The sequence below is a fragment of the Vicugna pacos genome, chromosome 16, assembly GCF_048564905.1.
Source record: "Vicugna pacos chromosome 16, VicPac4, whole genome shotgun sequence".
NCBI lineage: Eukaryota > Metazoa > Chordata > Mammalia > Artiodactyla > Camelidae > Vicugna > Vicugna pacos.
In genome coordinates this window covers 44,476,496-44,490,669 of record NC_133002.1, presented here as the reverse complement: position 1 = coordinate 44,490,669, position 14,174 = coordinate 44,476,496, and the positions used below count along the sequence as shown (strand labels likewise).

Genomic DNA, 14,174 nt, shown 5'->3' with positions numbered 1-14,174 from the left:
AGTATTTAGGATAAGGAATGTGGCTTCTGACCTGGTTGTGAAGGAGAATACAGCAGTGGCTTCCCCCCAGGGTAAGCCCTCTCAGACATTTACATTATGTGGCAATAAAATGCAGTTGCACAAGCATTCGCCCAAAATTGAGGTAGCTTAAGACCAAAGGTATTCTCAGTTCTAGGCGACCTTCCAACCTAGCCTCACCTGTCTTCCTTTAAAATGGAGGAAGATTCTCCTCCACCCTCCACTCCCCTGTGAACCACTTCACCTTCTAGCACCTCCCATCTCAGGAGTTTGCCCAGGATGGGCTTTATGATAAACCACTGCTACCCAACTGCTTATGGAAAATCATTGGCCCCAGCCCAGAGTACTTACAGAGCTGTTTCACTTTGAGGATCATTATTCTTTATGCAGAGCTGAAAGCAAACACGACAAGGGCAATGAGTTTGCCTGTTTTGCTAAGGCCCATGGATAAACATTTTGAATGCATCAAGGTGGCTCTAAGGACAGGAAATCCAAATGTCTGTTCATCTTAAGTAGAAGATTACAGCCACCTCTGCACTGGTCTAGGTATTATCTCTTTAACCACATTAATCATTTTTATTTGCTCTAGAGATGTAATTCTTACATCAAAATGCTTCTAGGATTCTTAGGTAGTTGAGTATTTCTTTTTCTTTCTTTCTTTCTTTTTCTTTTTTTGTAGGGGAATTATGTTTATTTAGTTAGTTTTTGAATCTAGGTACTAGGGATTGAACCCAGGACCTCATGCTTGCTCAGCATGCACTCTACCACTTGAGCTATACCCTCCCTACCGCCGAGTATTTCTTTTTTTGTAGGAAAAATTTGCTTTGGATTGGAATTGGTAGGGGGGTGGATTTCTTCTTGGGAGACATTTTTCCCCTGAATAACACCCAATTACCATATGTTTCAAGGACAGTGCCTCTTGCTGGATAATGAACTCAGCCTGGGCCATGCTGGCCAAGAAGAGACTTAGAAGCTTTCTGCCACATTTACCTCCCTTTCATACAGTCAAATGCATAGCATTAACCTGTGCATGCAGCTGCTCTGCATCATGCTAACCAACAAGGGTGACCATTCAGCCATTCAGACACCGGCCCACCACAGCAAGGCATATGGCTGTACTCCAAGGTGCCATCTTTTTCATGCAGATCTCTGAATCCAGACCAGATGTGCCTCTTCATATTTATTTATTGTACCAAAGGTACCATAGCAACAATATAGAGAATTTTAGAAGGAAGAAAAATCAGCCCCTACTTCTAACACCACAGCTATTTTCATTCAGGTCTTATCCAAATGCACTTTGTCTATTCTTTGTAAAGCTGCACTCAATATATGTACAATTTTTACTCCCTTGAGCGACTTCCATTTTAGATCTCATGGTAGGGAGACCAAGTTGTCCAAGTATGGGTCCTAACGCTATAGTCACTTCTATAACCGGTTCTCTGCCTTTATTTAGATGAATTTTTAGCTTAGAATACTTAGATACCTTCATTATTCTGTGTCTTCTAGCAACCAGTCCGAAGCACAAGGTCAGAAAGACCACAACACATGCAGCAATAATGGGTTCTATTGGCACAGTGGAAGTTCTATCTGTTGGAAATGTCAAACACAGAAAATGAGAAACTAACATTTCTATGCTTCTAATTTATGTACTTCTAATGTATTCCAGCCAGGGTGCCTTGCACTTAACCTTTCTTTCATCCTCTTAATTAAAGTCTCCAAACAATCCTGAAAGGTATTGTTATCCTCTTTTACAGGTGAGGAACCAGGGACTTTGAGAGGTTAGTTTACTCATCCAGAGTTACAGAGCCAGTGACGAGCAGAGACAGGTTTTGAATCCATTCCTTTTTGGAAGGATAATTTAGTGAAATGGGAATGACCCCCCAAAGCAGGTAGTCAGATCGTCTTGTGCTTTCTTCTTTCATAATTTTCGTCATATAAAGCACAAGTAGTGAAAGCAATGTTTTTTCCTGTCTTTCGAAAAGCCCAAAAGAATTGGGGGGTATCCCTGAGGGGGAAGGAGGGGAAGGAAGGTTTTAAGAGCATGAAGAGAAAAGGTGAGGAACCTGCTAGACTAAGGAGAGAGGGGTCTGTGGGCCCCAGGAGCAGTGGGACCCTCGTAGCTGTACTGTGATAGTGCCCCAAGCAGGTGAGAAGACATTATACAGGGTGGCTGCCTGGTGCCTCTGGGGAAGTAGAATTTGAAGTATCAGTCTTCCCAACTTTGGCAAAGATTTTCATACGTCTGTAAATGGTATGGAAGAACAGAGAGCCTACAGCTAACTTGGGCTCAGCAGACAGCAGCACCAACCATGATAGCCTAGAAATGAAAGCCTATTCCTTTATTTTCTGAGCACCAGGTAAGCTCAGAGCTATTTTGTTCACCAGGCACTCCTGGCACAGTGCCTGTGCTTATAAGCTTTCCAAGAGCCTATGAAAATATTTCCAAGAGACCTGGAAAGAAAGCATTGGCTCCAAAATACAAAAGTAAAGTGGCAAAATTAATCAAAATTAATAAATGTTTAAGCATCTATAAAATGTAACTTTGTGTCAACTATAGCCCCACTGTTAATAATAATAATGATGTTTAAACCTCAAGAGCCAAACTAATAACTTATTTATAATAAAATTCAAAATGTATGCAAGTTATACATATCCTTCCAAAATTTTCACAGCAAAAAGGCATACTTCATGTGCTTCATTTTAATGTTTGACATGATATGGGATGAACCTTTCAAAAGTAAGAGTGGTTGAGATCAACAAGGGTATTTAAATGACTCTGTCTAAGCCCCTGGATTCTGGTGCCACCCTAGGAGGGGAAGGGTCTCCAATCTTGGCTAAGGTAAAATTTTGGGAATTTATAGGAAACCGTGTGTTTTTTATTGTACAAGTGAGTTTGTGGATTGAGTGCAGTCAACAAATTTTTGCTAAATGACTACTGTTTGTTAGGCGCTGTCCTCAGCCCTGCAAAAAATAGGACAGGCATGGAAGCCTCCTGCCTTTGTGGAGCTCAAATTCTAGTGGGAGAAACAGACATTTAAAAAAACAGAAACTGCAGATTGAGATAGTATTATAAAGGACAAAGAGTCATGAGATAGTATATAAGGGGTGCAAGGAAGGGAGAAGGGGAAGAGAAAACTTTAGATTAATCTTGAATCTTTAGATTTAATCTTGAAGCCCTGTGTGCCTCAAGATTATGAAACAGGATTTACCCCTCTGTAATTGTATGACACACTAACACTTGTCTTTCAACTGTTTTAACCATTTTAAACGTTTCACTGTTTTAAGTGTTTCACTGTTTTAACTGTTTTCTTCTCCATTATGTGTCTAGTTCCTGCTCAGGATAATTTTAGGGAGTAAGTAGATTAAGCATCCTTTACTCTTGCTCTCTTTTGGCTGTTGCTAAAAATTATTCTTATGAGGGTGTGGGTTGCACCAAACCTCTGGAGAAACTCTGCTCAATGTGACTTCTTGTGAGCCCTGACTCTGTAATAGCCAGACCTGGGAGGCACCCAAGGGCTTCTTACTGGAAACCCCTTCTACTTTCAGTGCCAAGGAAAAATATGAAAATGAGGGGAGGCAAAGGTGGGCCAATTAGGATAAAAAATCAGAATTCAGTTACAGATCAGAATATTTTTACCAAGCTAAATGACATGAAGCCACATGTGACAGTTTTCATTCCATAAACAAACTGAAATAAAATGCTTGAGCCATTGGCTCACTTTAGATTCCTAGTTTCTGTTGAAAGTGAGTTTGGCAGGTGTAACCGCATCTCTCCCATTTACTCTCTTATTTGTAACCAGACCTGGTATCCTCGCCCCCCGCCACCGCCCATGTTCATTATGGTAAAATAATCCCAACGTGTGGCTAAAATCTTGTGCTCAAGAAAAGCGCTGTGATGTCATTTTCCACTTTGTGTGGCCTCATTTAGAAACTACCCCATTGAGCTGTGAAGCTGGGAGAGCTAATGGCAAACCTGACATTTAGCCTGAGCACCAGCAGCAGAGAGCTTATGCTCTTAAGGCAGCCAACAGCCAGGGAAGCAATAAAGCAAAAAGAAATAAGAAAAACCATTTGGTTTAGAAGAGCACCCAAAACAGGATTCTGCCCACCTAAAAGCTAATTTGCCAAGCTGGCATCCTGTTTGCCACCCAAGCTGTATGTTTTTAAGGTGACATAGAGCAATTATGACTCCTTCTTAACCAAGAATTTGTGGGTTTGGTTTTTAAAGCAAGTAGCCCCTGGGTATACTGTCACTGCTCTGCAGGATAAATTACTGAACACGCCAGTAATCACAGTGATGGGCATTCAGTTGGCAGCAGCTCTTCCTTCCCACCAGCCGCTCTGTTGGTACCCCAATAAAAAGCCCTATGGTCACACCTCCAACACTTCTGGCAGGGCTTCAGTTGGCTTCCTGGGGTCTGGCAAGAAAGACAATGAGTGGGCACAGGGAGGCAAATGACAAAGTGAATGATGCTTTAACAAAATACAGGAGCTTCAGCTTGTTTGGCTGCTCCTAGCATACTGGCCTCAGACCAGGAAATGTGTACATGAGCATTTTCTGCATCTGCCACACCAGGTATCTTGCCTTTCTCATTCTGTATAAATGAGAAATATAAGGAGGGAAAAAACACTTGGAACTTCATTTGTTCCTTCTTATTGCAGAGGTCACAAACCTAGGTAGAGGAAGCATGAAGCCAAGAGAAGGGACTTTTCCCCCCCATTTTCCTCCACTCCTTCTTCTGATTAGCCTAAAGTTTACAATTTCAGAGTTAGGAGTGATTTTATAGATTCATTTTCTTATCTAGTCAGTATCTTTTTTCTTTGTGTTTATGACTTCTCTTCTGTTTGTCATTAGGCTGTTAACTCAAAAGTCCAGTTCCTACAAACCTTGTTACCTAAGAGAATTCATGGAGATACTCTTCCATAAAAGCCAAACAGAACTGTCTCCTACTACTTGTTTCTAGAAAAGGAGCTTTGCTCAAAAAGAAGTATCCTGTATGGAATGGATATAATTCCCCTAAAAAGGACCAGAATTCTTAGTGGAGACCTCCTTGGATGGAGATAATTCTCAAACAAACAAAGAAAAAACCCTAGCTACTAATCATAATTGTCATCATCATTTGTTGTCATGAAAAATATTTACTGAGCATCTATCTGAGTTTTGCACTGTGCTAGGTATTACTTAAAAAGAGAGTTACCTTTGTGTATGAACCTGCAGAGTATTATGCTCTCTGTCCATTTGACAGAGAAAGACAAATACTATATATTATCACTTATATGTGGAATAAAAAATAAACAAATGTGTATATATATATATGTGTATATGTGTGTGTATGTATGTATATGTGTGTGTGTGTGTGTGTGTGTGTATATAACAAAACAGAACCAGACTCACAGATATAGAAAACAAACTAGTAGGTACCAGTGGGGAGAGGGGATGGGGCGAGAGAAGATTGGGGTATAGGATTATGAGATACAAACTGCTATGTATAAAATAGAAGCAACAAGGATATTACAGCATAAGGAAATATAGCCATTATTTTGGATTATGTTACAGGGAGTATAATCTATAAAAACATTGAATCACTATGCTGTACACCTGAAACTAATATATTGTAAATCAACTATATTTAAATAAATAAATAAATAAATAAATAAATAAATAAATAAATAAATAAATAAATAAGTTACCTTTGACAATAAGGTGAAAGTCCTTGGTCTTCATTTCCACAGATGAATTTGCAATACAGGTGTAGGTTCCATTGTCAGATTTCTGGATTTTGGTGATTGACAGTTGAAGATACTCACTTGTCTGTTGGATTTGGTGATGGTCTTTCTCTAAATTCAAGATGCTGCTGTTCTTGTACCACATCATTTGAGCCTGGGGGTTGGATTTCACATTGCAAACCAACTTCACGTTGCTGCCTTCCTCAGCTGTTTGGAAGTCATCTCCGCTTAGGAGAGGAGGAACTACAAGACTCAAGCATTTAGGTTAAATTAGAAGATAAGCAGTAGTTTACTGTCAATGTTCAAGATCTTCCTTCAGTCTATCTCATAAGTCATTCACTCATTTGACAAAACTTTATTGAGTACCTACTGTATGCTATGTATCAATCTGTGCTAATGTTGGATAAAACCATATAATATTAAGAAAACAGGCAATGCTGTGAGCCCTAATTCCATCTACACCACTTCCTGTGGCTTTGAGAAAGTTACTTAGCTGCTAAGTAACTGCTCAGTTTCCTCATTTAAAAAGTGGGATAACACCTACCTCATGAGTTGCTGTGAAGATTAAATGAATTAATGCCTGTAAAGAATTTCCTACAGTGCTAGTACCATTATTTTTGTAGTGGTCATTTGAGGCAGTAGTGTTGAGGGCTCCTCACACACTCCGTTTTTGTGTTTTGTCTAACTACCCTTGCCCTGGCCACATTTTTACCAATGCATATTTGCATCTCCTCAGTGCTCCTCTAGAAACAATGTCCTCCCCCTAGAAGGTGCTCCAATCGTGGTAACTCTGGCACCTATGGAAGGTGAGCGTGACCTTGAGTCCCTCTCATCCCTTTGTGTAAGCAACTCCTTACTCCCTCCATGATAAGGACAAATGTAGACCCACAGATAGTCAAACACATTTATCTTCACCAAATAAATCCAACCCTCACTCCCACCAGGGCTTTCCAGCATCTAAGGGGAGAAATGGCTGAGCTGACTCTCCCCTCTTCTCCATGCTCCTTACATTTATTTATTTTTTTTTTTGGCTAAGGTACAGAAGAGTAATAAAATGCATGAAAAGTGGGCAGCAGGAATGAGATAGAGGCAGAGGAGGAGGAAAAAAGGAGCTTGTGTAATCTGCACACTGAATAATTAGACCCTGAGTAGGCTATGCTATTAATAACTCTCTCAGAAGAATGACATTTTGTTGCTCTTTGGGATGTTCTTGAATTTTGTATCCACATCCAACAAGGATGTAATATGGTATTCAGATATGAAGGAAGCTGTGAGAGTAGAGAATATAATTGCCAAAATATACCAGTTCCACTTATGGACGGGTCTTATTATTTGTTCCTTTTTTTTTTTCAACTATTTAAGGTCAACTTTAAAGCATATCAGTTATACGTGAGTATTTCCTTTTTAAAAAATTAATATATTTCAGGTAAAGATAAGGCCCTCCTTGACTCCATCCTGGTCACTTCCTAACTTCTCACAGATACCTATTGCTATGAATTTGATGTAATACTTGTAGCTTTTTAAAAATAGGTTTTTATACGTACGATGTACCCATAGGAAATACATTGTATTGTTTTAGGAGGATGAGGAGGGTTTACATAAGAGACTTCATTCTCTCAGTAACTTGTATGCTTTTGAAATATATTCACACTGAATCACAGAGATCTAGCTCATTGCTTTTCAAGTGCTATAATGTAATATATGACTCTTTAATCATTTTATTTTGATGGGCATCAGGTTATTTTTATTTTTAAAACGCTAAACAATGCTTCAGTAAACTTCCTTGTATATGTCTTTTTATGCATATGCATTCCAAGATTAACATCTCAAAGTAGAAACCCTCGGTCAGGTAGGTGCACTTTAAATTTTGATAGATACTGCAAAAGAGGCCCAATTTATACTTTCAGCAACAATGTATGAAGGAAGTTCCAGCCCACCTTCCTCCAAACAGTGTACTATCAACTTCCATTTAGTTCTCCATGCTCCATTTGTAACAATAATCTGTAATACTTCCTCAGGATTGTACATGATATTCTTGTCACTTTATGACCTCATTTTGATTTATTGGTTGATGAGTTTGTGTCAGTTATTGTCACTATGAATCACTGACCAATTGGTTTTTTATATACGCATGCAACAATAATATTTAGGAGGTTATAATAAAGATAATTTTAAATGTGTATTCAGGCTGGAAAATGAAAATCATTTCTTTGAGCCACTGAATCATTTTATTGGCCTTTCTGCCATATCTCTCTTAAGAAGGTGCAATGGGAATAGCACTAGATTAGGAGCCTGGGAATTTGTGTTCTGTTTGCAGCTCAAGCTGTGATAATTCAGGCCCTCATTCTTGGCCTCAAGTTTCCTCATCTGTCATTTTATAGGGCTTACAAGACCTCCAAGGTCTCCTGACAGTCTTGGATTCTAACCAAGTAAAGAGGTAGCTTACTAAAAATCACATTTTATCAGTTCATAGAAAATAAAAAACAAATTTCCTTTTCCCAGGAACATGCAAATGATTCATTCTGGAGACTCAAGCTAGCAGATTCCAGAACTGGATTCCTTGACATTTTCTCCACCTTTTTATCTCAGGAGCAATGGCATCAATTTTTCACAGAAAAGTTTGCTGAACTCATAGGGTCAAATGGCTTTGACTTTTTACTACTAGGTTTCAAGTCCAGAGCTCTTTCTACCAGACCACACCGTATTATTACCTTCTCTCACATCACCGCTCACCACACCATCCACACCTCCCTCATGTAGAACCACCTTTCCACCCAAACCACCAACATGATCGCCTCCATAGAATCATTCAAAGGACCACTAACTCCAGATAGTGCCACCAATGGGTTACCAATACCTGGAACCCAACCATGAAAGAGCTTCACCTTTGAGGGTTTTAAAGTGACATTAAAAGATTCCCAATGAATATCTTTCTAAATAGAACACAAAAGCTAGAAACCACAAAAGAAAAGTTTTGTAATTTAAAATACATAAACATTTAAAATTTCAAATATGGCAAAAAAAAGAACTATTTGAAAATTCAAAAATAAATAAAAGAAGTAGTTACAATTCAAAATGACAGAAGGCTAATTTCCTTCCTACACAAAGCCTTTATATAAGTCAGTAAGAACAAAGGCAAATAACCTGTAGAAAACTTGAGTAAAGGACATAAGCAGGCATTTCACAGGAAAGAAACATGAAAAGCCAATGCGTATATGAAAAGGTGAACACCCTCGTTCTTAATTTAGAAAATGAGAATAAAATTTCAAATCAGGTTGGCAGATTCTTAGAATTTGAGGATGATTGGGCTCACGAGGGTGTGGGGCAATAGGTGAAGTAGGTCCCCTATGCATTGTTAGGAGCATACACAGGGCAATTTGGCAGCATCAAGCAAATGTTAAAATGCACATACTCTTCAGACCCAGAGTTCATTTACCACTTCATGTCATACAGACAACACAGACCGACTAGCGGTTTCTTTCCCCTCACTCACAGGTGACGTGCAGCACCACTGAGACGGACACTGACTGATTTCTCTGCAGTTTGCAGGTGAAGGTGATGCCATGGTCCTCCTCACTGATGGAAGAGACACAGACAGAGCTGGAGTTGATTTTGTTTCCAGATTTCAAATCCACTTTCCTGTCTTCTCGGTACCAGAGAAGTTCTTCCTCTCTGGTATGGTTTTGAACAGCGCATCTCAGAGACTCTTGGAGTCCAGGCTCAGTGTCCAGAGTATAGCTTTCAGTTTTACCATTCACAGTTAAAACAGAACCTGGGAGTGCAGGAAGAAATTATTAATATAGAGTGAGCAATCTAAATGGCCATAATTAGAGACTTGGTTAAATAGATTATATTAAATCAGTACAATGAAATACTCTACAATGATTAAAAATAGTCATATCGGTCTATATGATTTTATAAGGAAAAGGATCTAGAATGTATTATTAATTTTAAAAAGGAAAAGGTTAAAATGACGATGACCAAGTTTTCCCGAACACTGAAATCACCTGGGGAATGTTCAAAAACGTACTAATGCCTGGCTCCCACCCCCAGACATTCTGATTAATTAATATTAGTATAACCTGGGCATTGATTAGGGTTTTTAAAACCCCCAGGCTATTCTAATGTGCAATGAAGTTTGAGAACCACTGGGTTAAAAACATTATGTATGGAATTACCCCACTTATACACACACACATACATACACACATACATATGGAAAAATCTTGGGAAAAATCGTATCTATATATTGAATAGGATTGATAAAAATAGAGAAATAGGTGGAGGAATACTTACCAGACCTAAACTGTTTACTTCAAGGGATTAGAAATAGCATACTAAGGGGGTGGGAGTGGGGAAGTGCAAAGGAGAAAGAAAGGACTATTGCAAAATGGAAAAACATTTAAGACATAATACTAGGTGAACAGGCACAATGTAAATTACATCTCTAACAATTTCTGTAAAAATATCAAAATTGAAAATGTCTCTGGGCAAAAGCTGATTTGAAAACATTTCTGATTAGATAAGATTGTCGACAAGTTTGGTCTTGCATTCCTGATACTAATTATTTTATCTTCTTTACTCTGAGCCATACCAACTGCGTAGTCATTCCAGTTTGAATTTTGTGTTTTCCCAATGCCCACTGGTCATTTTTTAACCTGAAATTTTCCTTATTTAAAAAGAGACCAGAAAGAATGTTAACTTACTTGTCATCTCGCATGGCAGAAATAAAATCACTAAGAGAAGAAGCCTGCACGTCTGCATCAGGCTGCTGGTCTTCCGTGCCATCTTTAATGAATTTGAGTCTGATCTGCCAGGGGGAAAAGAGTGCAGTTGGTTCCGTACTTTGGTCTACACTGAGTTTATGAACCTTCCTCTTGCCTATTATATATTTAAAATAAAGTCCCAGATGAGTCATCTCAGTTATAACGGTACTATTTCTAGTTTTTAATTAAACAACCCTGTTCTGACTACTAAGTTCAAAGTACTTCTAGTATTAAGGGTTTTTTTTTTTTTTTTTTAGACAGCAAAAAAGGAAACCACAAGGATATAGGCTATCAGATGGAGGGCAGCTACAGGGCAGCCCTGGGGAAGATGAAACCTTTCCTAGAGACATTGATATCTCTAGAATGTCATTTTATTAGAAAGAGAAATGAAACTTGCTTTCTACTCAGACAGCTCCTACTGAAAAAAATAATTCTTGTTTTGAAAGCCTCTCCTGGGTCATTTTTGTAAAGTTGCTCTCTGCTAATACTGTTCGAAATCCCATAGATTCAAATGGTTTGTACCTTACAAAACACTCAATTGCAACACAGCCTCTAGTTCCAAACCACGTTAATCTCTGCTTTCCCACTTCCCTTCACTACTCTCCCCCTCATAACACACCTCCCCCTTGACCCAGCATGGACTAAGAATAATAAATAACACAGGCCTCTTTTCTCCCTTCTTCTGTGCTTTTGCTACTGCCATCTCTCTCCCGAAGATATTCCCTGCTTCCACCTGGGAAAGACGTGTATCTATCATTTCCTTTCAGCAGTACCACTAAGAATACAGCAGAAACGTGTATGAATGCTTTCTAAGCAACAGTCATTGTGCTAAACACTTTACATACATTATTTCAATCCCAATTAAGCCCCTAACAACCTTCTTGAGGTCTCTTGAAGGCTATGAAGAGATTATACAATTTGACCAAATGTCAGATTATATAATTTGTAAATGTTAAGGTCAGGATTTGAATCCAGGACTCCTAAGGCCATGTTCAACTACCCTCCTGCCTAAATTAATAATATCTTCCTTTAAGAAGCTGCTATTAATCCCTTCCAGTCCCTGGCCACTCTACAGGCCTTAGCAACTAGGAGTTCTACCTCATTAACACGAATACAGACCTTCAGGAGCTGGAATGTATCTGTGACCTTTGGGTGCTGGTTCTGCCCCTCCCCATCCCAGGCCCGTCATGACAGGGGCGGATTTTGTTCCTGCCAAGCTCACCCTTTCTGGCTGGCAAGCCTACATCAATCTTTCAATAAGACGCTATTGATTCTTTTGTAATTAAAAAATTTTGCCAGTTAGATTTCTATCACAGCATTGTTAACTCTGTGATGATTTCAGAATTTGGTTAGAGTTTTCTCAAGCACTGTGAACTGTAGGTGCTTAATAAATACTGAGAGTGTGGGCTTCTTGGCAGATCTTACCTTCCCTATTAAGGAAAAAGATTGCTGTTTCCCTTTCCATCCCACCTCAAGACAGCAAATTCATTTTCAAAATGAATTTCCCTCACTTGACTTGTTTTTAATTTTCATGACTCTCTAGTTTCTATGTAAGACAAAATCTTACCACTTACCCGCTAAGCTCTGAAAAGCTGATTTCCTTGGCCAGTCTTTCCTCTCTCCAGGAACCATGATCCTTTGCCTGTTACCATCTTTACAATACTTGAATTTGAACACTTTATGACAGTAAGGTCAAATAAATAAAATACATTGGGTTCAAAGTCTGTTTCTCTCTGTGGACTCTTAGAGAAGACAGTAATTGGGAAAGACATCTTAAGATCTAAGTTTTTATGTGTACTTAGGTCACTAGGTGGGGTCAGATATTACTAACAGCGATGTCATCGCTCTAAGAAAGCCTGACCTTGTGCAAAAATTTGTAGCGCATCTCACTTAAAGTTGTCAGGCTCGTTAAATGGCTGTGCTTGATAATCTGACAGCCTGAGAACTGCAGTGGGGCAAGTCTGAGGGGAAATTTGATTTTCACAGAAGCCAAAACATTGGAAGATTCCACACAACTTAAATAATGCTGGAAAGTATTACTTACCACTGGTCACCCAAGCCTAGTATATAAACTGTACCAAGCCAGGCATGGCAGGGGAAGTTTTTATACCTCTGAGGCACTCACCTGACTGAGAATCCTTGCTTTACACTTTCAAGAACTAGAAATATGAAGATAATTTTTTTTGGTTAAAAATACATATATTTATAGTGGTTTTACAACATGAATTTTATCTGGAAGTACTATTATTCCCATTCATACAAGACTAGAAATATATATATATATACACACACACACACATACATATATATATATATTTACACACACAAAAAAGACTAGAATAAGAGAATATTTATGGTTATCTGTACATTTTAACACTTTGGTTAAGCACAGCAGACACCTGCCACTTGCTAGCTGTGTGACTTCATAAAGTTATTTTACTTCTGTGGACCTCAGGTTCTTTGTCAATACAATGGGAATAATAATAGTGCCCTCCCTACAAGGTCACTGTGAGGATTAAATGAAATAAAGCATGTGAAGCAGCCACACAGTAAGCTCTTATTAAGTCGCAGTTATTACTATTATTAATATAGGCTGGGCAGGGCACAATAGATAAACACAGCCTCCCTCTAGCATTGTTCCTGTAAGAATCATAACTAAGAGCACTTCCTGTTGGCTGGGTTGTCAGCACCATGTCAGCAGGTTTTGCATTTGCTTCTGTATGGATCTACAGGCACTGTGTTTTGCTATTATCATTTTTAAATGAACTTAGCAATGGATTGATGTCTTGGCTCTGGGTCTCTCCAAAGCAGACCCGAAGATAAAACTTTGCATGCAAGTAGTTTATTGAAAGGTGATCTCAGGAAGCACAGTAAGGAAGTGAGATGGGGAAGGAAAGAAACCTAATAAAGGATGTGTTAATGAACAGGCTACTGTGGGCAACTGTAGCTGTGGACCCTTTCGACACGTTCTGTGGAACACTTCTCAGAATCGACTCACGAAGCTTGAGTCTTTATCCACAAACTTCTCTCCATCATTGGTTAGGGGACACTTCTGGGATGTTGACTGCCCAGCACTTCCAGCCTGTTCCGTGAAGGCGTTGTGTACTCTCTGGTTCTGCCTGTGGATGTCCAAGCAGACACTCAGGATGTCACCCATTACATGGGGACAGGTTACAGGTACCCTCTACTCAGGCCAAGGGAATGTGGGTAGGGCACCAATATCAACTACAACTGGATATTAGATGACATTAGGAAATAATGGTCAAATATTCTTGGGTGTGATAATGGTATTCTGGTTGTATAAGAGAATGTCCTCATTCTTAGGAGATGCCTGCTGTAATATTTATGGGTTAAGTCATAATAATAATGATTGCAACTAACTTTCAAATGGTTCAGCAAAAAATAAATACACACGAAACAAATACAGCAAAATATTATTTACTGAATCTAGAATCTAAATAGGAGTGTAAAGTACTATTGTACTATTCTTTCAACTCTTCTGTATGTTTGACATTGTCATAACTAAAATGTTGGAGGAAAGTATTTAGCAGATATTTACTGAGTGTCTACTGTTTGCTGAGTACTCTAAGCACTGGGGATGCCAGTCCCATCCAAACCAATATGATATCTTTTTCATGAATTAGTAAGACTTGGCTTTGCAAG

At 38.9% G+C, this 14,174-nt stretch overlaps 1 protein-coding gene across 1 annotated transcript; it reads right to left on the bottom strand.

The window, feature by feature from the left end:
- Positions 1 to 365: 365 nt before the first annotated feature.
- Positions 366 to 12,206, bottom strand: TMIGD1 (transmembrane and immunoglobulin domain containing 1). Its single transcript, XM_006214413.4, has 6 exons — positions 12,086 to 12,206; positions 10,452 to 10,555; positions 9,239 to 9,517; positions 5,710 to 5,988; positions 1,502 to 1,605; positions 366 to 410 (listed from the first exon to the last, which is right to left on the bottom strand). Exons 2-6 carry the CDS (start codon positions 10,531 to 10,533, stop codon positions 366 to 368), a joined length of 789 nt encoding a protein of 262 aa, XP_006214475.1. The 5' UTR covers positions 10,534 to 10,555; positions 12,086 to 12,206.
- Between the last annotated feature and the right edge of the window lie 1,968 nt (positions 12,207 to 14,174).